Genomic DNA, 26,705 nt, shown 5'->3' with positions numbered 1-26,705 from the left:
AATAAGAAGCCAAACATACAGGTCTAGTGGCCTTACAACCCCCACACTTGGCTTTTTTATTTTATGGGTCAAGTGTGCTACGCTACATAGACTCAGCCACCCAACCTATATTTTTTTTAACTCATTATAGGTTTTTTTTTTATTAAATTTAATTAAAAATAAATAACTTAAAAATTTATTAAGAATGTCATTTTATTAAATGCTATTTAATTTATATTTAGTTTTTGAATAAGATTATAACTTCTTACTTTTTTTGTTACAACTTTTTATGATTTATTTTTTTATATATAATTTTTTATAATTTTCTTTGTTATCTTTTATGTGCAAGGTTTTTCTTATTATTGCATGATTACATAAAAATGATCTCCAAAAAGTTTTGGTGTATTATTCTTATATATTTTTAAATATATTTGCAACATGATCATCAAAATATTTTTATTATTATTAAAATATGATTTTATGGTTTTGCTATTTTTTTGTTTCAAAAAATAAACATTCTTAATAAACAAATCGTTATATTAAAAAGAAAAACAATTGCATTAATAGGATGAAGAGGTTTTAATTAAATATGTGCCTTTCATTCTTATTTCAAATAATTTAGAGTCTTTTCGATATTTATTTTAATGACCTAATTTGAGTTTTATTAAATAAAGTACATCTCTAAAAAAATTTATTTACATTTATTTGCATTTATCTTAATTATTTTAATAATGATATGGAATCAAATATCTTAATTATTTGTATTTATTTACCAGTTTCTTGATTTATCTTTAATTTGTGTCAGCATCTTTTTAAAGTTTATTTGAGCATAAATTTTTTTATTTTACCAACTAGAAAACATGTAGACAATGCTCATATTTTATTTTATTTTTTTGTTAAAAAATAAATTTTTAATCCAACTCTTTGTCAAACAGTAATTTACTTCCCTTGATCTAAATTTTGAGTTTCATATGCCATGGATACTATATATATTATATGGTTGATTCTTGACGTGGCTAATCGATCTGATCATCTTTCGTTTTGTTGGCAATGGCAGAAGATTTTTTTGTCAATTGAACGACCACAACGTGAAAAGGTGGCAACAATGGTGAAAATGTGAAAAACAAAACCCCATAACTTCCCATTTAATGGCTGTGATGAATTCAGGATTGTGTGGTTTCCCTACTTTTCATTATAAGAGCATCTAAAATCCCATCATCGCCAAAATTGCTCGTAAGCTGGCGAGGATCAACTGGACCAGGCAGTTGAAATGAGATGGAAAACTGGCCTGGTGGGCAAAGATTTCTGGATAGCATTTCAAACTTCTGCGAGAACTTGTACACAGTTCTCTCGCCTGTTATCGTCACTCCCTTTATCAGTACTTTGCCGTCAGCTTCGATTTTGTAGCTGAATTCATCTGCAGTCAGAGAACAATAGTTTAAGAACAAGGTAGAATGGAATTCAGTGAGAACAAGCGCTCAATTTTCTATAAAAGATACTCACTTGGATCTTTTCTCACTCCCGGAAGAGACACCCGGAAATAGTAGGCATCGTCACATTCACCAATGTCGACCAGCCCAACAACTTGTCCTACCTGCCCCATAGCAGCAGTACCAGTCAATGCAACGCCGTTTTTAGTGGCAGCTATCAGATCACTCAACTGTTCTTTATCTGCGCTTGAGGGAAGAAAAAACAATGCAGGACCATCCTCTGCCAATCTTCTATTTGTGGCCTGCCGAGAAGTTGAACTGCCACTACCTTGAACATGGTGATGCCTAGACCGCGGGATTCTATCTGCAGGTTTTGCTCTCTTACGAGAGAAACGAGTACTGGTAGGAGGCAGTTCTATTCCATGTCCAGCCTCATGGACTATCACATCATATAGAGTACCATCTGCATATGAGCGGATTGATGTTGCTGCATCTCTATCTAGAAAAAGGTTCTCAAGACCAGTTAGTCTCTTGAGCCTTTCAATGTCCTTCAAATCAATATGAAACGTATCCGGGTTGTTGATGAATATGATACTTGATACAAATTTATCCCCATTTTCCATTACTGAATGAGGATGCAGATGAGCCGGAAACATATCAGTAAATTGTGGGTATCTGTTAGTTCCCGGAGTAAGGAGACCGCCAAGAAAAAATTGTTGCAATGGCAGCAGTTTGACAGCAAGATGTTTTTCTGCCTTCCGAAGGACATGGTAATATATCCTCTCCATTTCTACAGTTCCCATGCAGGAACCAGTAAGTTGATCAAATGTGTACATGGGCAAGCCCTCAGCAGCTCTTCGAAAAAGTGATTTTTGGGGTCCCTCCCCTTTCAGATCAGGTCCAAAATAGTTACCTATGATGAAGTACAGAAGGAAGAGCCGGTCATTGTTGGCAATCACGTTTGAATCGAGGAAGGATTCTGTTCTTTCAGCAGAAAGAGATCTATTCGCAGCCTGGGAGGGAGTAATCTCCATAGTGCCTGCGATACGATGAATCAGAATCTGCAAGAAAAAGTCACCATTAATAGTTAGGAACTTAACATATAAAGATTCTGATATGTCGGGAAAAAAAATACTGAAATGTATGCATAAAAATGTAATTGTTCGACACAGTTCAGTGTGTAAAAAACACACGACACTAAAGATTATTTCAAGATCCTTGCTTTTGCATATGTTTGATCAAAAACCCTAAATCCAGATTCTAAATCACCACTATATAATACATTGATTGAAAATGCATAAAAAAACCCAGTAGCCCACATTCTAAAACACATGACAAAAACAGTAGTTGATAAAAACACAGACATTGTACATTGTATGTACAAAAACAACATTGAAATTAGTGGAGCTAATTACCAGTGTGAGTGAGAGAGAGAGGTTGAGAGATTAAAGGGAGTGGTGAAGTGTCATAAGTTGCAAGTTCATGTCTGTTTTATAGTAGTAGAGTAAAAATATTTTATTTTATTTTATTTTATATTATTTATTCTAATTTCAAAAGAATTAAGTACAAAACAGCAATCATTTCCTTACCCAACTGCTATTATATTTTTTTAACCTGATTTTCTTACAGTACTGTTACCTGTTAATTTGACATTAATCATTGTTGGGGAAGAAAATCTAAACAATTCTTCCTTGTTTGGTAACAAAATCTGAGCATCATGGCTCTTTAAGTGGAAATTAATCCAAGTTTTGGTAAGAAAATCTAAGTATGATGGCTTATTTGCATTGCTATTCCACTATGGATGATAACTTGGGGGCATAAATAAACACAAAATTAATATTTATGGTTATAGAAAGAAATGTTAATAATTTCTTTAAGGAAAATATATACATGAGCTTTATATTTTTTATAAATATTTTTTTTTAAAAAAAAAACATGTTTTGTGCACATATATGACAAGAGACAAGCATGTTCTGATTACTTACTAATGTGATATATATATATATATATATATATATATATATATATATATATATATATATTCAAATTCTATTTCTGTATAGTATTTTATTTTATCTTTTCATTTTCTCAAATTAATTTAATCTTTCTATAAAATTTTTATTAATACTGCAACACATGCATTAAAAATACTAGTTTTACTAAGATTGTGTTTGAGATTATTTTTTAAAGTGTTTTTTATTTGAAAATATATTAAAATAATATTTTTTAAATTATTTTTGATATTAATACATCAAAACGATAAAAAAAACATAAAAAAAATAATTTGAAGCTAAAAAAAATTTAATTTTTTTTAAATTTAGCATATAAGTGCAATCCCAACACATTGCCTAAATATATCACAATGATATGAAATTGCATCATTAAAATAGTTTTAATTTTTTTTTTTATTTCAATTGATATATAAGTTGGTTTACAGGTATTCCTTGATCATCAAATAAAATACAATAAGAGTAACTTTGAAATATATATATATATATATATATATATATGAAAATATTACTACCACTTCTTAAATGTTTTTTTTTTGTTTTCAAAAGGACAATCAATATTCCAAGTGGTCTCTCGCTCTTCAACCATTGACCAAAATGACTTTCCTCGACGACTAATCATTCACACATCAAGGAGTAATGCCTCCTTATAACCCCCGAAGAAACACGGTCATAAGGCAGTACAAAACTTCAAATAATTTCCTCTTTATTACAGAACTACTCTTCTCTGACTGCCATCAATGGCTTCTCCATACAGGTATCTGTTTTATTTACTTATACATGTATAAAGTTTCTGATGTTTTTGATAAAGCTTGGATTTTTATGGCTGCATTTCTACTTTGCTGTGTTTTCTGATATGGGTTTGCTTTATTTGTTGTAAAGATGGATTGTTTAGTTGCATGCAATTACTGATAACAGAATCAGCTAAATAAACAAAGAGAGGTATTTTTTTTCTTAAATAATTTATGGTTTTGGAATAAGAATTGTGGAGAAAGAAAATTGAACTGATGTTAGAGTGTTTATGGTGGTGTATTGGGTGGTGGGTAGTTTTTAAAAATGCTTTAAAGGTTTTCTATTTAGATGGGATGATGTTATAGCGAGTGAAATGGTGTGGTTTCTGGGTCTTGAATGTTTGGTGCTGTAGATCTTCTGTTTTTCTTGTATTGTGTCAAGGTTTCTTTTGTTGAAAATGGACCCCGATTTCTTGAAATGGGATTAATTTTTTTTCGCCCAGATGGTACATAAAATTTAAAAATGAATCCCATTTTCTAGAAATGAGTTTAAAAGTTTTTCGCACCATTTTTTCTTCTTTTCATTTATGGTTTCAAAACTTCCTGCCAAATTCTCAAGAAAGAAAAGTACATAACGACAAAATGGCAACATGGCCTGACGGAGAAAGCTTGTTGTTTGGTTCTTGTGTTTACAGGATTCTTCAGCCTTGTCAAATTGACCTTAATGGTTGTAATATTATGTTAGCGGCTTCAATTAGGTTAATGTTAGTCCATGGACCCATTCTCTGGTATCGACTTGTGATTTGAGAATTATTTTCCTTCCCTTCAGAACAGACTAGGACACTTGGTAGAAATTAAATGGTATAGAGCATGCATCCGATATCTTTAATTTAGGTTTCAAGGATTATTTTGGTAGCTATTCAGAATTATAGAAAGCAAAGTATGATAATCACTGAAGGTGAGAATCTTTAGTCCATTTGGATGGAGACGAATGCAAAATTTCAAAAATAATTTTTCATCAAGGCAGTTAAGGAATAGGATGGAGATTCTTGTTTCTTTTTGATACATTGCAGCAGGCTTTTTAAGGAGCACTTTGCTTGTTGGTATTCGAAAGGGTTAGAGTGCTCATTTATGTCGATTTTTGTTACTTTCTAGTTTATGTTCTTTCAGAGAATGACATGTTCTCAAATATTTATTGTTATCCTGCTTCTTTCTAGTATTATGCTGTTCTTTTATCTGTGCAAAGAAAAAGACAGTGGTAAGTGAAACCTTTTTCAAAAGAACAAAAAGCTATAAACAATTGAATAAACTTTTGGAGGTGGTTGAAGCATACTGAAGGGAGATAAAGTAAAATAATATATTTGGCAGTACGAATCTAGGATGAGTTGAAGTGGAAATGTATATTATGTAGGATGACATGGGTGATTTTCAGCTCAAAGCTGCACAAGTACAAAATGGTGTTTCTTAGCATACAATTGAGTCCATCAAGTTAATTAAATCCAGAAGTTTAGGACATTATTGTGATGATTCAAGTTTTCTAGACTTATTTTCAGATAATTCTATCACCTCAGAGCTAGATAGATACAGTGTAATAGTTTGTATTACAGTTATCATGGAAAGTAGAATGGTTGTTGAAATAAAGGATCAGTGGCTTGAGATTTCATGGTTGTATTTGGGAGACTCAAGGCACCACATGTTGATAGTATTATAACTAGATGTGTTGCTGTCATTTTAACAAGATGGCAGTTCCAACTCACACACTCCTAATTCAATGCAGCAATATTTCATAAAGTTTCCTAATGAAGTGATTTCCAATTGATAATGGAAACTAAATCTCCATTTAAAAATATGGTCTTTTCCATAACAATCATATTGATTCAGCCTTACTATTTAGTGGATGCAGTCTTTTTTCCTCAAAAAGGATTTCCCTAAAACATTTCTCTTGAACAAAATAATCCAACTTGTCTCTAAATTTAAGTTCTTATTTTTCCATGTTCCTCTGTGTGTGCATGCTCGAGTGTTCACATAGCTTTTGATTTGCTGGACATGGGTTGCATGTGAACAATGTATGTGCATGTGCTTTAAGTTTTATTGAACTTGCAGCCAGCTTCCTCAGAGAGAGAAGCACATTGGCATTCACATAGCTTTTCATTTCTTAGGCAGGGATTGCGTGTGACTTACATTTTGTTGAAAACAAGGGGCCAGCATAGCTTTTCATTTTCTAGACTTGGATTGCTCATTAACAGTGGGCGCCTTTTGTTTTAAAACAAAGTGCCTATTTTGTTGTGGAGAACCACGTGCGCGCGTTCACCTAGGTGTCATTTACTAAACAAGTATTAGGTTGTGCTTGTGCCTATGGTTTTAATGAAAACAAAGGGCTAACCTCTTTAGTATGAAGATTATTTTCCTTAAGGGGGAATTATTATATGCTAAATGACAAAGAGGGTTACTGTTTGTATCTCTGTTGTTCTTTGATTTTCTTTATCAAGGAATTCAATCTGTGCTATTAATTGACAACTCTCGTGAAACAATGTTACTTTGTACAACATGTTTAGTTCAGAAATGCCATAACAACTTTGAACTACATGTTTAAAATACGAAAACATGTAGGAAATAGAAGGGTAATTTTCAAAAAGGAAATGGTAAATGAGGGTGGTTTTGAAACTCCCTCTGAATGGTTTTGTCAATAGTATAAATTCAGGTGGCAGGGTTTAGCAATAGAACACAACTACTTGGTGAAATTCCAGGGATCAGGAAGACTAGGCATCAGAGGTTTAGTGATTTCTCCATATTTAATTTTATCTTATGTCTTAAATTTTGTCCTTCTAGTTATCATGATCCTGTTTTCAATGGCTTAAATGAGCATTCCATTGAAATGAGTAGTTTTGAGTTTTTTCTTGTTCCTGACTGTTTTCGGTCACCTCACAAAAAAAAATTAGATTGATCTTTATCTTGATTAACTTTGCAGTAACTACAATCTGTGTTTTTCTTTTTTTCTTTTTAATGTTTGAAATCAAATGGATTTTTAGACTGGCGGAATTTTGTAACATAGCCCTATAATATATGTTGGTGATGTTGTATTAAAGTAATAGACATGTTTGTCAAATTTATTTATTTGTAGCAGTGAGTCAATACAATTTTTGGGTGTAATGCAGAAGAATTAGTTTACAAATGATATGCTTTCGATGTTGCTTACAGTCACAATTTATAGAATCATTGTTTGAGTTCTTGTTGACAGTATGAATATTGGTGGATATTATCCACCAAACAATTTATTTCTATGTTTTTTTAGCTTTTGCTTTTCTGTAATGAGTTGTTCAGATATTTCGTTGGCTGTAGTTATATCTGTATTAGGAACATAACTCTGTACTATTGAGTTTTCTACAACAATTTATTCAACACTAATTCTAGTCACTGATGCACTGCTACATTTTCATGTGGTATTGAAAATTAAATATGCCAAACTTTGATGGACTCCAGGGCTTCTGACATACGAAGAGGGAATAGTGTACCCAAGCCCATAAATCCTCATCAGCAGGTCCTTGAGGTGGCACCTCTCAACAGTGTGCCATATATTGGTCCTCCTGCTCCATTTGGTGATAGGGTTGGATCTTCAACCCCTGGAGTTCAATCTCAAATGCACAGGGTAGAATCTCCAACCCAAGGGGATGTGGATACTAAACCTGCAGAAGCTGGGTCTTCTATGGTATTTTTCCCATCTCAGACAACTCAAAAGGTGTTGGATGATATCATGGATTCTGCCAGAAATGGAATTGGGCTGGCTGGGAGTGCTGCAACGGGAAATGTGGGACCAATTGTGGGTGCAATGGACATTGGCGAAAGCGATGATGCCTACTTGTTTCGAGTCTCTCTTCCTGGAGTTTCAAGGGATGAAAGTAAGTTTGTTCAAATATGAACATTTATGAGTTACTATATTCATGATTGCTTTACATCCTGACAAACAATACTAGGAGAGATAGCACTCATTTCACTCTATCTCTGTGGCACAAACTAGTGCAAGCTGCTTGAAGTGTTAGAACTGTAAATCTAATTAATAAATTGAAATCTTGATTTAGGGCTATCTAAAATTTAATTAGTTTGGTTGATCTGAACTTGAGTTTCACATGCCATGGATATTAAAAAATTAGATGGTATATTTTCATATGCCTTTTCATATTATTGATGTTGCTGTCGCTAACTGACCTGATCTTTTGTTCCGCAATGGTAGAAGATTTCAGTTGTGACATTGATCCTGATGGCACGGTGTTCATAAAAGGAGTGACCACGACTGGCGAGAGTACAGTTTGCAAGCACTCTCAGATCTTCAGAATGCAAACACGGAATCTATGTCCTCCTGGTCACTTCTCCATCACCTTTCAGCTACCTGGTCCAGTTGATCACCAACAGTTCAAAGGTAATTTTGGCATTGATGGGATGCTCGAGGGGATTGTAAAGAAAAGGTGATGGTATAGTATCTTGGATTTCTTGTTTCTTCAGATCAGATAAATCCTTTGCCTATTTTACTTACCAAGAAGAAAGGACCTTATGATTTTTGGGTTCCAGTACAACCTTAAGCCTCGGATTTTTGTGGATTAGCTTGTTGAGAGAAGACACCATACCCCCACATGCCTTTTGAGAAGAAGTGAATTTCAATAACGATTGACAAATTCGCGCAGCTGTAACCTTGTAATTTTGTTAAAATGGTTTATTGAGTCGAGAACATGCTAAAATTAGCAAACATTAGAGAATTTCGTTTGTTCCATTTGCTGCATGTTCTTTCACAGAGCCTGGTCGAGATGCGAGATAATGTTTCTCGTGTACATTTTATTTATGAAATTAAACCAGCAGTTAAAAGAAATGTTGTCACGCCAAAGCACCTTTGCTGCCTGTCTTTATAGCATCGGACATGAAGAATGACCGATATTTTCCATGTCAGCATTTGATTTTTTCTTCTTTTTCCTGACTTCACCATATTTTATAAGGCAATTTTCAGAACAAATTTTTAGAAAGAATTCCTTTTTTTTTCCCCGGTAAAGATTGTTAATTAAAAGTAAGTGGTTAAGCTTTTTACTTGAAACATGAAAGAAGCCATTTATGAAATGGATGGCTGTTTTTGTCAGGCCAACTTCCATTAGGCTATTTGATTGCGTCTCTGTCAAATCCTGAGTGTCCATCGCATTTTTCAAAGAAACTGAAAATTGAAATCATAGCTTAAATTTTCGTATTGCTCTTGCTTGGTATCCTAACAGAGTATGGAAAGGTATGGAATCTATGTTTCCATTTCAGATATTCATTCGCAAGCATTTATTTACAAGGTTTCAACCAAACACCTGTTCCCTCTTATATGTATTTATCCTGTGTCCTGACAATACTAGCCAAGGTTTTTGTACTCAACTCTCATCAGCCGGGATATGTTGGCTCTATGTGTTAGTATGAAGCTCCAAGAAGTGACTTCCTCGGGAGTCACTATCATCTCCTTCATTCTTTTCAAAATTCCTAGTGCTTTCTCAGCATATCCATTCATAGCCTAGCCAACTACAGGGACAGTCCCTGCCATCTCATTTGTCTGCTACCCTGAAATATGCCCAGTACCTTTTGCAATTGGCGTCCACTTCCACCCTCTCCATAGCAATATCATTGACAATGGGTCTTTTAGTACACAAGCTGCATTGCTGCAATGCCAGAGCCTCTAAAAGCTATTACTACAGTATAATATACAGCTTTCAGTGTGAAACCCAGAAATCTGCATATCAAAGAGAGATCCAGTGATCTGCATTGATTGATTATAAGCAGCTGTCATGGGATGCCATGCGACCAAGTCATTTGAATTCTGTTAGTTGCTACTGAGAGAATCACATTGCAATCACAACTCAAGGATAAGCTTCATACCCAATTGCACAAGCATAACAAAGAACATATTTTTGTTTGCCCTAGTCTGTACTTCTAGAATCTAGCATCAAGCTAAAGTTATAGGCTCTCCATTCCAATCGTATATAGTATAATTAACCACCGTTACAGCCCACTAGCCTGGTCAACATTAAACAAATCTGGCAATCAAGTTAGTCCAAGTGACCATATTCCAGTTTTGAAATACCATCAAACACTTCCATCCTAGCCTGATTCCATCCACAAACCACAAACTCTAAAAGCATATAGCTATCTTAAACCAAACATTCATTGTGCAACCATGGACACATTTCGTATAGTCACAACTACTAACCATGAAACATGATCATAACTGGGAATGCACAATGCCAAGAGCATTGCCTGGCTTCCGTGAAACAAATCTTTGTTGCAGAAAGAGACTGAAAGAGAGTTTATTGATGATCTTTCAATATTATAATTTCATTAAAATGACTCCACACACACAAGCTCAACATATAGGGGGCCCTTAAGAATCATACTGAACTTGTATATCATAAGAGGAAATATCAACAGACATTCAAGCAGCACTACCACAAAATGAAATCGAAACTTGCAACAATACTGTATTGTAACTCAATCAAATCTCAGTGGAGAAACTGTAAACAGCTGCAAAACTTTCCTATAGTTTCATGACTAGCCACATTAAGGTCTTCTTGTACTTAGAACACATGCAATACAAATGTGAAATGAAAAATCATTCTAACTAAATCAAAGAATAAATCTTTCCTTTGTAGCTTCTGTTACCAAATTCTCCTACCATGTCTTCTCTTTCCCTTCATAAGCACCAAAACTGGTGAACGAACCCTACATCTCTCAACCCATTTTCGCATCTCTCCTTTCTTCAATCCCAAACCCAACAGAACACCAAAAAAGCAAAGCCCCAAGATCCAATCTTTAATCCCTCTCTTAAACCCTTTAACCAAAACAGCCCCTAATAAACTCAACACCAAAACCCCAGAAACCACATCAATCTTTAACTCCCCTCCAAACAAAAACAAAATCAATCCCAATCCAGAAACCACCAAAAAGCCTAAAAACCCTGAATTCATCTTCCCTTTTCTTCCCCACCCATCAAATCTTCCGCCTCCGAAACCCTTCCAAAATCCTAAATTCCCTCCACCTCCACCAGCAGCAGCAAATTCTTCAATAACCAAACCCAATGGCTCTGGCAAAGTGTCGAGATTAGATGCCATAAAGGTCACAATTTTGATTAATTTTTGATACCCAGATCCTCTTTTATTCTTTCTTGCACAAATGATTGGTTTTTGGATATGGGTCCTGTGTGAAAGTAAAAGGGGAGAGTAAAAAATGTGAACTTTAAATGCAAAATTTGTACTTTTCGGGTCAGTGAAGGTAATTTCACCGAATGGATTTAAGAGAAGGGATGATTTTGAAAGAAGAGGTTGAGGTTTGCAGTGAATAGCTCTTGGCATTTTACTGTATTTTGTATGAGATGCAAGAACGAAGAAGAAGAAGAAGTGGTGACCGTTGGAAAAGAGGGGTTTATTTTGAATTTTGGTAGTAGAGGAAATGCTTCATTTTTAATTTCCCAAATGAAAAATTGTAAGATAGTTCCATAGATTTTGAAAGATGGGGACCATTTATGTTTGGTTGATTGGGAATATTTGCCAAAGCCTTAAAGTCTTTGTGGAATTTTCCCCTTTTTCTTTTTTGAGAGTGACTTTGTGAAAATGATTTGCTTACACAATAATATATGCCAATGCTCAAATCTAGTTTTTTTTTTTTAATAAAAACAAATGAATATTATTTTAATAAAAATTTTAATAAAAAAAACATAGCATGGTTATATTGCATTCAAGTATTGTAGAGAAAAAAAAAAACCACTGAATTATTAGAGTTGCTCTTATTCTGATTTGAATTGGAGTCGATTATGGTATATAGTCTTATGGTGACAACTCTAACAGAGAAAGGGGGAATTTATGTCTCTACGCTAGTGGCTGAGAATTTAGAACAGCAATCATCCTGGTTTAAGTTTCTATCTTTCCACTGGCCACACCTATGCTTGTAGTGACAGGAGATAGCAAAAGGCACCTAACTCTATTAATGGCTTAACTACTTCCTACAAATTATTTCGTGTAGTTGCAGAAACCTGAAGTGGATCTATAAGTTGGATTAGCACAGCTTTCTTTCCTTTTGACAAAGCAACGCTAACATGGGAAGCAGAAGTCTTGATAGTGGAAAAGCTACTGTATCTGGTAGGAAGCATAACAAGTGTATTATTCTTCCAGCTAATGAGAATATGGTTGCTGAAGCTCTGGAAAAAAGAAACCAGAACTGGTACTCTCTCTTTTTCCTGCTGTGCAAACATTTAAATATACATGTTCTTCTGCAAATTGGCACTGCAAATCCAATTATTCCCCTTTAATCTGCTAAAATCTTCTTCTGCAACTATAACTGATGTTTTTTTTTGTCTGCAGGATGGTTCGCGCCAGAGTTGCAAATGATTTGATCATACAAGTTGGAGATTCCAGCTTTCAGTTGCATAAGGTACATTGAACATGCTTTAATCAATTAGACCTAGTGAATCTTTCCACTCTTTATGAAGTATGAAATCGAATCACACTAGTCTTGTGGGAAATGAAATCTATATGAACATCTGCATTATCATTGTAGATAAATTTGTGTTTAATTATTTGTCGACCTGCTGGAGGTTTTATCCTGAGGTTGGACCATATTCCTCTCTGTAATATTATGGAAACAAGCTTATGGATTAATGTTACAGCCAGACAAGACAAAATCTTATAGTTGTTAGATATTATAGAATCCATACATAGGTATGGTTGAAAAGAAGATTTAGGTAACAAAAATTGGAACCAGGGAGCAGTTCTAGCAAACTCTTTCTATCCTTCTCTCAGCATTGAAATGATGCTTTGGATTATCTCTCTCTCCTTTTATTTTGACATATCTTTGTTCAGATTTGAACTTCCAGTCATTTTCTGTGTGCTCAGCTTGCCATGGTCTCAAAAAGTGAATACTTGAATAGATTAGTATTCCAGAGAAGAAGCAATGGAGCAAAAGATACCCTCCCCAAGATTGAAATAGACAATTTTCCAGGTGGATCTGAAATCTTTGAGTTAGTAGTGAAGTTCTGCTATGGATGTAAGGTTGATCTTACAGCATCCAACATTGCTCCAGTACACTGTGCTGCACATTTCTTGGAAATGAGTGATGATCTTGAACAAGGAAATCTGATTTCCAAGACAGAGGCTTTTCTAAGTTTCGTATTGTTTTCAGCATGGAAAGACATATTTCGGATTTTGAAAAGCTGTGAATCAATCTCTTTGTGGGCGATGAAGTTGCAAATCCTGCAACGATGCTCTGACGCCATTGCTTGGAAGGCCTGCATAGACCCCAAATTATTTACTCTCAGCGAAGACGATGCAATTAGCTTGAATGTTCTGGAAAATGATGCGGAAAACTTGAAACATAAAGGCATAGCAGAGAATTGGTGGTTTGAAGATGTTTCATGCCTTCGAATAGATCATTTTGTTGAGGTCATTAAATCCATCAAGAGGAAAGGAGTGAGGTCGGAACTTGTTGGATCATGCGTAGCTTATTGGACAGCAAAATGGATTTCTGGACCAGACAATCTGCCAAAACATCTAACCCACCATCTACTGAGGGTTACAACAGAAAGTTTGGTTAGGATACTTCCTGGGGAGGAAAATTCAGTTTCTGCCAATTTTCTGCTTCACCTTCTCAAGTTGGGAATAATGATGAGAATTAGCAGTGAACTATTGAATGAGGTAGAAAAAAGAATAGCTCTCAAATTGGAAAACTGTCGGGTTTCTGATCTGTTGGTCATGAATTATGGCAATGATGATACTGTTTATGATGTGGGAACTGTTTCCATGGTGGTGGAAGCTTATGCTTCTTCTATGTTGAACAATCCAACTCCAAAACTACTTGTTGTCGGAAAGTTGGTAGATGGGTATCTCGCACAAGTTTCATGGGATGACAAGCTTTCAGTTGAACAATTCCGGTCACTTGCAGAAGCATTGCCGAACGATGCTCGATACTGCCATGACAACCTCTATACCGCCATAGACACATACCTAAAGGTATGAAGAGATTGCTCTTATGCCTTAACTGTTTAGATATATCAAATTAATGTGTAAGCTACTTTTTTATCAGTTCAGCAAGGATGACACTTTTCGGTGCATGTTGATGTTCATCTTAAATAAACTTTGAATCTAGTTTTTTGTCTCTTCACTAATCCTGTTTCATCTCACTAAACAAAGCCACCTTGTTTGCATGTTTCCTTTGCCAATGATGCAGGCACATCCTAGACTCACAGAAGAAGAAAGAATAAGTGTGTGCACAGCCATGGACTACCATAAACTATCACAAGAAGGTCTTAAGCACGCAACGAGGAATGACAGGCTGCCTGTAAATATTACAACACGGCTTATCCTTCTGGAACAAGTAAATATGGCAAGATCATTGACATCAGTCGGATCCAATTACCAAAGAACAAAGACACAGGCCATCATCAGGGTAAATAGATGTGTGGAGAATGAATGGATGACATCCCGGAATGAGATAAAAATAATGAGAAAAGAGGTTGAGAACATGAAGATGCAACTAAGTGAATTGCAAATATATATGCAAAATGCAGATCCAGAGAAGAGCCAAGGGATGCCTGATATCAAAGAGAATTTTCGGTTCTGAGCATTCTGTAGCATAGAATTAATATCCCAAGATATTGCAAATTTCTTGCATGTTTCCGAACCTGAACTACCATATAATCTATGGAGAATCAATATGACAATATTGATACCATTTTCTTCTCTTGACATAAAATTTCGCAGCATAGAAGTCGTAGTAATAGCTTAGCAAAGGAAATCTTTGGCAATTATAAGGTAGAGATATATAATTTTAAACTCGAACTATAATCGATCGGGGGTAAGATTTGGATCAACAAGGATTGATCCCTAATTTTTGTTAAGAAGATCAAAATGATATTTTCTTGATAAAAAAATATTTTATAGAAAAAATCAATGAATTGAGAGTTGAATTTTAACCGAATCAACTAGTCAACTCGGATTTTATCTTTGGCAATTGTAAGGTAGAGATATATAATTTTAAACTCGAACTATAATCGATCAGGGGTAAGATTTGGATCAACCAGGATTGATCCCCTTTCTTGATCAAAAAATATTTTATAGAAAAAATCAATGAATTGAGAGTTAGATTTTAACCGAATCAACTAATCAACTCGGATTTTTAACCAAGTCAACAGTTTTTTTTTCAAACAAAACCAATTATAACCCCAAGTTGGCCAAGTAATGGGTACACACAGTGTAATTTTTTTTTTAAGATCTATATCTTATTTATTGGGTTTCGAGCATCTTTGTGAATATATATATAAAATGTTAGGTCTGTTCAGGTGTCAAGCCTGAATTTAACAATATTCATATTATATTCATTACCCATTAAATAAGATAATGATCCAAAAATAACTCTATCTATTTAAATAGGGTCAAAATCCATTGAATTGAGATTAAATAACCATCCCTAATTTGCTCCTTCATTCAGTTAAAAATTCCATACCAGGACATATTATGAATTTCAGAACTGAAATGGAAAATATGGTAAGTCCAACCACTCAGCCTCATTAGGAAAGCATTTACTCTTCACACTATAAAATATCAGCATTGGAAAAATGTGAGACGGCAGCAAGAAACATGTTTTACTGAAGGGGATAAAGATGAAATGTAAAAATTCTTACGCAAGAAACAAAATGAATAGCCTTGACAGAGATCGATGGGAATTGAAGTACAAAGGACAGCAAAAAAGCATAAACAAGACAGAGTTAGATTGAAAATAGTTAAGTGTGAGTTAGATTGAAAATATTTTGTTCACAGTTAGAACAGAAAGAACTTTAATTTGTAATTTTATTGCTAAAATAATAGTCTAAGTATTTTGCTACAATTCAGGTTGAGAATCCCTATTTTTATGAGTCCCAGTCTACTTTGAAAAGAAAAAAATATCCCAATCAATAATTATAGAATTATTTTAAGAATTTTTAAACTAAAAAGAAAAAATAAAATTATAGATTTCAATATTTGATTTCTTAAACTAAATAGAAAAAAAATACCTTAATGTAAAATATTTTCCTAAACTAAATAGAAAATAATAATAACTAAGTAAAATAATATCTCCCTAAGAAATTATCTTGCATTAGTCTCCCTAGGTTAGAGAGAATATATTCTCGAGTTCAAATTGCTCTTATCATGATCTCGTAGATGTCCAATAAAAAATTTTCAATCCTTTACGTGTTTAGTTTTTTCATTAAAAATATCATATCTGTCAACAACATATTCAGCTTCCCTAACAATGAAACTAATCTTAGAGTTAGGAGAAAATTTAAAAATTTGCTTCATAATTTTTATCTAAAATACAATAATATCAACTTTGACCCCCATCAATTCTAAAATTCTTTTTAAGCACATGTTAGGCACATCCTTCGCAATGTGCTTAATAAAAAATAACCTTTGGAACTACTAATTTGATTTTCTTCTCATGAAAATCACAAACCAAGAATTTTGCATCTAAATCTTCTTCTTAAGCATCATTTTCATCATCCTCTTGTAATTTTTATGGTTGATTCCAATCTATAAAAAAATTATAATAATAAAAACTTCCAGTTTCAACATCATATTCATCTTGATCAAAAAACCATTTTCTCTTCTCATGTCTTTGATATGGTTTCTCAAAACTATCCATGGATACATGATTACTCTTCTTATGATCCCCCAAGCTCCTCACCTCTACCAATTGAAGAGTTAATTTTGCAGCATGTCTCTGCATGTTTTTTAACATTAGTTCCTGAATATCTCTTTTAAATTCTACAATATGTCTCTGTATGTATTTTATCACCAACTCTTGAATATTTTTGATGTAGGCAGAAGCTAAAGACAACAACAAACAAAGAAAGAACACAAAAACTTTAATGAGCGAAAGGGGCTGTAGATGAGAATCCCAAGTTCGCAGGTTTTATTTTTTCTGAATGAATGATCCTCCAAGAGGTTTACAAGGCCTTAAATATGTTAGAAAGCCTACCTCAACTAGAAAACAAAGTAAAAATCCAAAATTATAAAGAAAAGAAGCATGAAATCTAAAAAATAACAAGTAAAATCACAAAACTACCAATACTGGGGCCTCGGGGCGAGATTTCAAAAATCAAAAGATTCTACGGTCGGAGTAGCAATTTTATTGCTTCACCAAGGAAAATAGCCTCTGGAAATTCTTGTAAAAATTTGAGCGCAATCCAATGATCGAATCAAAAGTTATGGCCCTTTTGAGTTATTATTTTGGTCTGGTGCGACCAAATCTCCTCTTGGACCTAGACCTATCTCACTGGTCCATAAATATATTTATTAGGCCATCCATATAATCTGTTTAGGGAAGATCATTATCTGGTTGTGGTAGACCCACACCTAGCTACTCAGAATCACTTGTTATCGCAAGCCTAACTATATAAATTTCTCTCTTGATGGGAACCTCCTCATCCTATTTGCCTAAACACATTCTGCTCTGCGACCACTTTCAACCATGGTTATTTTAGCTCATAGAACTAACCATAAAAAGTCGCAGAGGTATGATACCAACTAACGCAGACACAAGCATAAAAAACAACAAATAAGTATAAAAATAGCAAACAAGCATAAAAAAGAAAGAGTTTGGTTGAAAATAGGAACTCTAATTTGTAGATCTATTGCTGAAATGAAAATATATGTATTATGCAAGCTAAAAATCTTTATTTATACTACTCATAGGTATACCTTAAAAGGGAAAACACTCTCAATCAATAATCATAAAGTTATTTTAGGGATTCTTAAACTAAAAATAAAATATAAAAATTACCAATCTCAATATTTGATTTCTTAAACTAAATATAAAAAAAATAAAAACAGTTTTTATTAAATTTTTTTCCTAAACTAAATAGGAAATAATAACAACTAACAAATATATTCTCTCCCTAAAAATCCTTCTTCATTAGTAATTTTGTCTTCATTGTTCTTGGACTTAATGACTCTTTCTTCATGCCTATTTCGTGATATTGATATATTGGATATCTGAATAAGTTACTATCACCAATGTAAATTGAAGCAGGTGGAAGCATAAAGACAACAAACACAAATCACAGAAAGACAAATTTGAAAAACAAAAGGGGCTGCAAGCTTGAACTCTACACTCATTGTTTTATTTCTAAGAAAATAAAGCATTACAACTTTTTTAAATAGGTCAGAAAAAATGACCCCTACTAGATAACAAATCAGAATCCTAAAACATATAAAAAAATATCATAAAATCTGAAAAGATAAATCAAACAAGATTTTCAGGGCCTAATTTGAGGACTTCTAGTTATGGGATATGCAGCAAAGTAGGGAATGGGACCTTGAGAATCTTCTAGAAAAATTTGAACCCGATCAAACAGTCAAATAAAAAATTATAATTTATTTTTGCTACCATGCAGGTCTGATGTGACCAGACCTCTTATTAAACCCAATCTTATCCAGTACATAAAAATATTTGTTATAGTATCATCCATATAGTTGCAGGTCGCTATCTAATTGGGTTAGATTCTCATCTAAATCCTCGTAACCTTAATTTTTATTAGCCCGACTGCGTGCATCATAAACTACAAAGATAATATTTTTCATTCCGGAAATTAACTCATTATTCATTGGCTTAGGAGGAGTTAATATCATATTTTAATAACTAATATGAGTTCATAAATATGCAAATCTACTACGAGGATTAAATTTTTCCAAGTTTTGCGGTTTATATATGTTTGAGAAGGCTAAACCATAGTAATTAGATTCTTTTACCATGGACTGTACTCTTTGCTTGTTATGGTTTCTTCGTGATTGGTTGCTGACTATAGGAGCTTACTACAGCTTGCAGCCTTTCACTGGATTTTTTTCAACCTTATCACCAATTTTTTTTTTTTTTTTTTTTGGATTCGAGGAAACCTTATCTCCTGGAAAGCGCACTTTGTGGGTCCAGGTGAGCGAGTAAAACTCCGGCTGTCCCAGACTCTTACAAGAGATGCATGCCCTGACTCGAACTCGAGACCTGCTGTGCAGATCTCAAGTTTTTTGTCATCACGCTACGCCCCTGAGGACCTCATCACCAACTCATTACAGCTTGTTTCGGAGCTAGTAACAACTAAGTTCATCTGTCGAAGTCATATCTATGGATGCATTAATACAAATGAAACTTGTATATGGTAACTACAGAGAGAAAAAGAAGAGTATGAATTGTAATAATAGAGGATAAATGAAAGGCTTTGTGTCAAATACAAAGCAAAGTTTTAAGTTTTTGCTCTTTCACACATCTCGATGTTTTCTTCACTCTTCAAGATGAAGATTACATTGGATGAACAAGACATCATCGAACAAGGTAGCCTTAGCATGAAAGGCAAAGGAGTATGCAGCAGTGGTTCTGAAACCAGTAACCCTTGGCCATATAGAATAAAGCTTACAACGGATAGTATGAGATGGGACAGCCTTAAGATTTCACCATCAGGGGAATTCAACAATCATGTTTTGGAGAACATGTCCGAGGCTAATCGTGACGCTTTGGATATGTGGAAGCCTATTGAAGTATCAATCTATGATGTTGATACTCAAGAAACTTACAAGGTAAGTTTGGCAAAGAAGGAGGCCTTTTGGTTTGAACCATTTCCTGATGTGGGGCAGAGAAAGGAGAAGTCTGCTTCTTCTAATACAACAATGGAGCACTATATATATGAATTTGAACGAAGGAGAAAATATTTCTTTTATTCTCTTCAGCCTTTAAGACACATCATCAAGAAGAGGGGTCTCAGATATGATCAAGAGATTGGTTTCCGCTGCTCTGGTAACGCAATTGACACAATTGACTTCTCAGTAATATATACACCATGGTTAGAATTGCACAGCTTCAGGTTTTAAGAGGCAAGTCAAACAAAATGTTTATTATAATGATTCCTATTTTACATACTGATCTTTGATATATCCAAAACATAACAGTATTTGGCATAATTTTCGTGCAGGTTGATGCAGGAAAAGCGACAAACCATTTTGAAGAAGGCACGTAAAGGGAGCTGTAGCACGATGTTCTGCTGAGAAAGGAAAATTGGGAGGATGAGTAGACCTTATGATATCTGTTTATCTTTTTTACCCTGCTCAGATGAGAATGATCCGAGTCGACGAACTTGTTAATTACACATAAAGCATCATTTTCAGAAGTACAATGAATTCAATCTAGTTTCTGAGACTAAATTTCTTGCTGCAGCTTTTCAGTCAATTGCTAATGTGTTCTGCTTCTTCTTAGGATAATGTTGATCCATTACACAATCTTAAGAAATGCCTATTTTTCTAGATATTAACCAGCATAATTTACTCAACATCAACAGAAGGGTAGCAAAATACAATGTTGGCAGATATGTGTTTAAGGGTATGAACTGAGAAAGAACAGGTTTTGCTGGAAGGAATAAAATGAATACCCTCACAGTCACAGAGAAGCAACTTCTCATTTCTTGAAAATCTCCAATTTCATTTTTTTTCTTTCTCAAATCTAATAGCCCATTGAAGTATTTTTTACAAGAAAACATGTTGTTGGAAATGATTCACTGCATTTTATTTTTCATTGCCTTGTAAGGAATTTCTGTCAGTAATTATGGCAATGCATTTTAAGGAAACAGCTCCATGTTCTAATTCATGTACGTGTATGGATTGATTTCATATATGCTAAGCACAACGAGATAAATGAACATGAAAGATAGAAAATTGATTGTGTAGAATCCGATTAAGGAAATGTATGATAGATCCCTCTCTAAATAGTATGATGCAGCATATAGCGGAAAGAAAAGGAACTTGTTAATATCTTCCACGAAATAACATATAAACTTGTTATTCGTGTGTTTGGTATTGAAGTTACTGTTGTGGTTATGGTTTTAAAAAAATTGTTTAATAAAAAATACTTTTAGTTGAGGTTGATTTGGAAAAATATGTGTTTGGTTAAAACTGTGGTTGAAATTGAGGTTGAACAAAAAGTAGTTTAATGTGTTTGGTTAAAATAATTAAAATATATATATATATATATATATATATATATATATATATATATATATATATATATATATATTAATATTAATGATTTTTAATTTAAATATTGTAGATTTAACTACTGTTATTACATCATGAAATAAATAATATTGATATCAAATATTTTTTATTATTCCATTAAACTATATGCAATGTCATCACATACAAAATCTATCCAACAAAGAGTATATTTTCCATGGTTTCTTAAGCGCGCAATAACAAAAACTGAATTTTTTGTTACGTCATCAAACAATCTCCTTCTAATTTTTTGAATAAAATACAATTAAAATAAAAATAAAAACTGATTTTTTTTAACTGGGTCGGACCCGGCAAGAACATAATTGGAATAGCAATCAAATTCCATAAATGCTACGTCATCATGCGATATCATTCTAATTTATGTAGTGTTATTAAATAATATTAAATACTAGTTTTTTGAGTAAAACTCAATTTTTTTAAAAAAAAATTACAATTTCATTACGTACAAAATTCATTCGACAAGAACTACAGTTTCCATGATTTTTTGAGCGTGCAATAAAATTAGGTAAAATATTATCAGGAATAAAATTGAGATTACAGTACGAGTAAATTTAATTCACCTTAAATTAATTTTTTTTAAAAAAAAATTACTGTTCACATTCACGTAAATAGTGCGAGTGAAATCAATTAACTGCACTGGTTTTTTGAAAAAAAATAAATAAACTTTTCACGTGAACAGTGCCAGTGAATTAATTACTCGCACTGGTTTTTTGAAAACAAAAAAAAAACTAAACTTTACACTTGAACAGTGCGAGTGAATTAATTCACTCGTACTGGTTTTTCAAAAAAAAAAAAAAAACTGTTCACTCGACGATGGAGCCATGCTCTACTGTTGTGGTTCCTCTGCCACGAGAAGCAACTAAATGCTGCTTCTACAAAATCTGTGGCACCATCTTTGTTTTTAGTGGGTCCTACTACCATAAAGCTTTTTTTTTCTTCTTAACCAAACGGTATTATGTGTGGCTGACACGTTACCAAATGGGCACCTAATTAAGAAAAAAAAAATCCAAAAAAAAACTAAAAAACTAAAATAAAAATTCTAAAACAACATCTTCTTAATCTAATTTAGACATGACAACAGCCTCGACTGGTCGACTGGCACTAGCTTGTTGATTCAACAGGGGGTAGGGCCTGTAGAATGTGCTGATCGAATTTCAACCCGATTTAATAATTAAATATAAAATTTTGCATATTTTCATCGGAAAGCTTGTTTGACTCGTAAGAATTTCTTCTTAGAATTGGACTTATCAATATGCATCCCTTGTCATAGCATGTCCGTTTGAGTATACACAAACAAAAAATGGTAGAATTAATTAAGCTCTCTATAACATCAACAATTTCTGGTTTCACTTCCAATCCGATGAACAAAACCGAAGCGTATAATTGTAGAAAGAGAAGTAATGATGTAGCCAATGATGTAGCTCGAATTGTAAAAACAACAAGTTCTGAATATTCAGGTAACAAGTTCTTCTGAATATTCAGGTGAGGATCTGCCATCACTACATGAAATCTCATCTAGATGGATAATATAAATGTCCTAACAAATATTTTTGTGGACCGATAAATTTGAAATGGCTAGGTCTAGATCCAATAAAAAATATGAAATGGCTAGGTCTGATTAGCATCTTTAAAAAACAATAACCAGAGATCCAGTTGTTGATTGGACTCAAATTTTGTGCTAATTTCATAATGACTTGGGATTCTTGTTTTGTTTCCTAGTCCCTATAAAAGGTGTTTTAAACCTTTCTAGAAGGCAGTTTAATTTGGTCATATTACTGTTTGAGAAATAAAATAAGGCTTTAGAATTCACCGAATTCAGCTTGTCTTTTGTTTTTTTTTGTGACTGCTGCAATCTCATTATGTTTTTGCCTGCATAAGAAGTACTGGAGACAACAAAGAAAATAATTATCTTCTGCATATCCTCGGTCTCTGCAGATTTGTTTTGGTTCTCTTGTATGTTAGGTGTTTTAACACATTCTATTGCCTAAATAACCTGACAAATTATTGAATGCCACACAGAAAACTTCCAGAGTATACAGAGCGGAAACTTCCAGAGTAAACAGATTTGTTTTGTAGATGTGGTTTTGTTTCCTTTTTTTTTTTTTTTAATAACAAGAACATGTAGATGTGGTTAATTATTCCTTTTTATTCTATATATAATGTTCAAGGAATCCTGACTATCAAAGACAGAAAGAATCATAACTATGACCATTTTTCATATTTTGCCTAATACATTTAGGACAAAATAATCAAGAAATCCAAAAAATAAGAAGGAAAAATCACAAAAACACCTAAATCCTTGCCTTATCGAGATTTTTAATATCTAAAAATTCGACGGTCCGCATAACAACGCAGTGACTACTATATATAGGGCAAACAACCTCCAGAAATTTCTATAAAAAATTATGCGTGATTTAACGGTCGGATCAAAAATTATAAACTTTTTGAGCTGTTATTCTAATCTCATACGACCAAATACCTTCTTGAATTTTAACAAATTCTTATATAATTATGACAGATCCACAGCTTGACCACTTAAAACCACCGGTTATTGCAAACCCACCTGCATCACCTATGCAACACTATCCTATGAAATTTAACATTTCGAGATTTTTGTCAGTCAATAATTGTATAGAATTATTGTTACATGGAGCGAAACAAGAAGAGTTCAATGCTCTAGCATCTATTGTGACGAGGCCTTTTCTAACACCAAAAACAGATCGATTCGTTGATGAGTTGGAATTGTTTCTTGGTTCACTTTTGAACATCGAAGCTTATGATGAAGTCTACATGCAACGACTGGGTTAGAGTGCAGCCCTGTAGTTCCGTACTTGTATATCTTTGATGCTGACTCTGATGAGAGTGAATGAAAAATTCTTTCTATAAATTACTCTATTTTTTTTGGGAACTTCTGAAATGAATCTGTATCATCAATGTCTGTTTACTTCCCTTTTCAAATAGGGTCGTAGAAACCACATGATGCAGGAGATTATGGGAAATCTAAGCTTTCAAATGCAGATTTGTTGTAATTCATGAACTGTGTAATGTTTAGCAGACATATAAAATAGACTAGATAAACAAGTCCAGAAAGATATCTGGATGTGTCAAACAATCTTTTATTAAAAACAAGTATAACTTTTGATCCGAGCTGGTTCGTATTCAATTTTTGTTTTCCTAGTTTTTCTTTTCAATCCTAATTTATCAAATTAAGCTACGATCACCACTAAAATGAAACTTTCCAAATTAATTCCAATACCCGCTTTGTGTTTATAACAAAAAATCAAATGAAAATCAAAGGAACAGCCTCATGTTCCTATGTTTATGCCTGTTTACGTTTCGTTGGTTCTCGCAGTTAATTAAACATTTGCTTGAAACTATACTGTCTTTCATTGATAGCATCTAATGCTATGCATGTTAACAATTAATACTACTCTTGGGGATCAACTCATGCATATTTTAAGATCAGAACCCATTGTGTTAAGCAGTAAGCAGTTAAAATTTTGTAACTAGTGAAACAATTTTTTGTCGTTTAAGCATTCCAAAAACGACCCATTTATTATTTTGAACTAGAAATTGCAGGAGGAAATGAAGTTCACAGACCCTCTAGCCATCTGAAGCTGGAAAGCTTATAAAAGCTGTCCAAGACAAAGTAGTAAAAAGTTTCAATGCAGACTTCAATCAAGTAAAACCATGCACGTCGCCAGTACGGATTTATGCACAGAACTGCTACGATTACCAACACCACAATTATGTAAGATATTCCAAAGCTTATGTAGAAAATGTTCGTGTCTATGGGACCATCATCTTTTCTTTCCCCATTTGAATCATCTGGCATCGGTGTGGATGGTTCTGATTCAATTTCGCCGCAATTGCTTCGTAAAGGAGGTCCACAAAGAAAAGGATTCCCCTCGCAATTGCTTTCATCAAAGGTCCCAAATTGATCTTTCAACTCTGGAGTTTTACCTGACAAATTATTGAATGCCACACAGAAAACTTCCAGAGTATACAGAGCGGAAAGTTGTGGGGGGATTCCACCATTCAAGTTGCTGTGACAAAGATCCAAGCTCTCAATTTGCTTCAAGTTTGAGAGTGTCGCCGGAATGGATCCCGTGAGATTGTTGTGTGAAAGGTTGAGTGCATGTATCTCTCCTAAGCTTCCAAACTCTGATGGGATTTCACCAGTGAATCTATTAATGCAAGAGAGATCAATAGCAGACATGAAATTAAGGATATAACCCTTGTACTTGTAGGTGTTTCTTTTCGTTGTAAACTCTACAACTTCTTCTACACTGAGGGTTGGATACGTTGTTGCACTTCCAGGATTAAAATCTCTTCCTCCTATGTCTGCTCTCGGTATGTCTGCCAAAGAATACTCCCCACTGCCAACATTTAAAGAAGGGATACCGATGGATTTCTCAACAGTAGACATAAAACTTAACTTGCTCGAACAAGAGGGTAGAGGACCAGAAAATTTTTTGTGGGAAAGGTCTAATATGCTTAATTGTTTTAACAAGCATAACTGAACAGCAAAACAAGCGTTAAAAAGATCGGCTCTTAGAAGGATGACACTCAACATCGAAAGGCTGCTGATCCAATTTGGAATGGGGCCAGTTAGCCTGTTATTTCTGAGATCCAATGTGACTAATGAACAACTGTTAGAAAAAGCATTTGTCAGTGGACCAGTCAAGAGATTTTTGGATAGATGGACATGGGGATATACGTGGTGGATTGAAGCAAAATGGTATAGAGCCAGCCGCGCCAGATTGTTCTCAGAAAGATGAAAATATTCAAGCTCATCACGCTTGCAGAACTCTTCTAGAATTGGACCCTAAAAATGATTTTTAGACAAATCAATTGCCCGTAGATCTGTTGCATTGCTTATTGTTAGAAATAATGTTCAGGACTGCTGAGCTGGAATTTTATTCTTTCTTAATTTTTGATTTAGTCAATTCTGTTCCTATTATCTTGTTCTTGCTGCTACTTCGCAGCTCTGTTATTTCCATTATCAATTGATCATGGCTTGAATGTAGGACCATGATCGTAGGAGTTTGTTATGTATCAGCTCTATAAATTGAGCTGCAGTTATGAATAAAGTATTCAAGCTTTTCATTCATCAATCTCTTCTTAAACACAAGCATTATCCTTTGTTATTTTTGTTGTTCAGAATCACTGCAACAACGACAATTGGTATCAGAGCATCTTGATTTAAAGGGATCTGTGTTGTAACCCATGGAGACAGAAGTAAGCTTCTCATCAATTGCTCCACCAGTGTTCAATGGTGACAATTACCAGTTTTGGGCAGTACGGATGGAGACATACTTAGAGGCTCTGGATTTGTGGGAGGCAGTGGAAGAAGATTATGAAATCCCTGCACTTCCAAATAATCCCACCATGGCGCAGGTCAAATCACAGAAGGAGAAGAAGACAAAAAAATCAAAGGCAAAGGCGTGCTTGTTTGCTGCAGTAGCATCC

General features: G+C 34.0%; 4 protein-coding genes across 6 annotated transcripts; 2 read left to right on the top strand and 2 right to left on the bottom strand.

Moving 5' to 3' along the window:
• Positions 1–1,142: 1,142 nt before the first annotated feature.
• On the bottom strand, positions 1,143–2,443 carry LOC18104036 (increased DNA methylation 2-like). Its single transcript, XM_024583820.2, has 2 exons — positions 1,483–2,443; positions 1,143–1,396 (listed from the first exon to the last, which is right to left on the bottom strand). The coding sequence occupies exons 1-2, from the start codon at positions 2,441–2,443 to the stop codon at positions 1,143–1,145; spliced, it is 1,215 nt and encodes a 404-aa protein (XP_024439588.2).
• A 1,542-nt stretch (positions 2,444–3,985) lies between these two features.
• Positions 3,986–9,007, top strand: LOC7473862 (alpha-crystallin domain-containing protein 22.3). Of its 2 annotated transcripts, none has more exons than XM_024583234.2 (3): positions 3,986–4,175; positions 7,630–8,045; positions 8,381–9,007. In XM_024583234.2, exons 1-3 carry the CDS (start codon positions 4,159–4,161, stop codon positions 8,611–8,613), a joined length of 666 nt encoding a protein of 221 aa, XP_024439002.1. In that variant the 5' UTR covers positions 3,986–4,158; the 3' UTR covers positions 8,614–9,007. The 2 variants fall into 2 exon arrangements, with proteins under 2 accessions (XP_024439002.1, XP_002319552.2); XM_002319516.4 differs by having other exon boundaries at positions 3,991–4,175; positions 8,378–9,007.
• A 1,430-nt stretch (positions 9,008–10,437) lies between these two features.
• On the bottom strand, positions 10,438–11,749 carry LOC18104035 (uncharacterized). The gene has a single exon (XM_006375708.3). The coding sequence runs from the start codon at positions 11,505–11,507 to the stop codon at positions 10,815–10,817; it is 693 nt and encodes a 230-aa protein (XP_006375770.2). The 5' UTR covers positions 11,508–11,749; the 3' UTR covers positions 10,438–10,814.
• A 160-nt stretch (positions 11,750–11,909) lies between these two features.
• Positions 11,910–14,886, top strand: LOC7473299 (root phototropism protein 3). 2 transcript variants are annotated; one of them, XM_024583459.2, is made up of 4 exons: positions 11,910–12,372; positions 12,513–12,582; positions 13,044–14,156; positions 14,374–14,886. In XM_024583459.2, exons 1-4 carry the CDS (start codon positions 12,248–12,250, stop codon positions 14,764–14,766), a joined length of 1,701 nt encoding a protein of 566 aa, XP_024439227.2. In that variant the 5' UTR covers positions 11,910–12,247; the 3' UTR covers positions 14,767–14,886. The 2 variants fall into 2 exon arrangements, with proteins under 2 accessions (XP_024439227.2, XP_024439228.2); XM_024583460.2 differs by having other exon boundaries at positions 12,301–12,372; positions 13,011–14,156.
• The last annotated feature ends 11,819 nt before the right edge of the window (positions 14,887–26,705 follow it).

Source organism: Populus trichocarpa, chromosome 13, assembly GCF_000002775.5.
Source record: "Populus trichocarpa isolate Nisqually-1 chromosome 13, P.trichocarpa_v4.1, whole genome shotgun sequence".
Classification (NCBI taxonomy): Eukaryota; Viridiplantae; Streptophyta; class Magnoliopsida; order Malpighiales; family Salicaceae; genus Populus; species Populus trichocarpa.
This window is presented reverse-complemented; position numbering and strand designations above follow the sequence as displayed.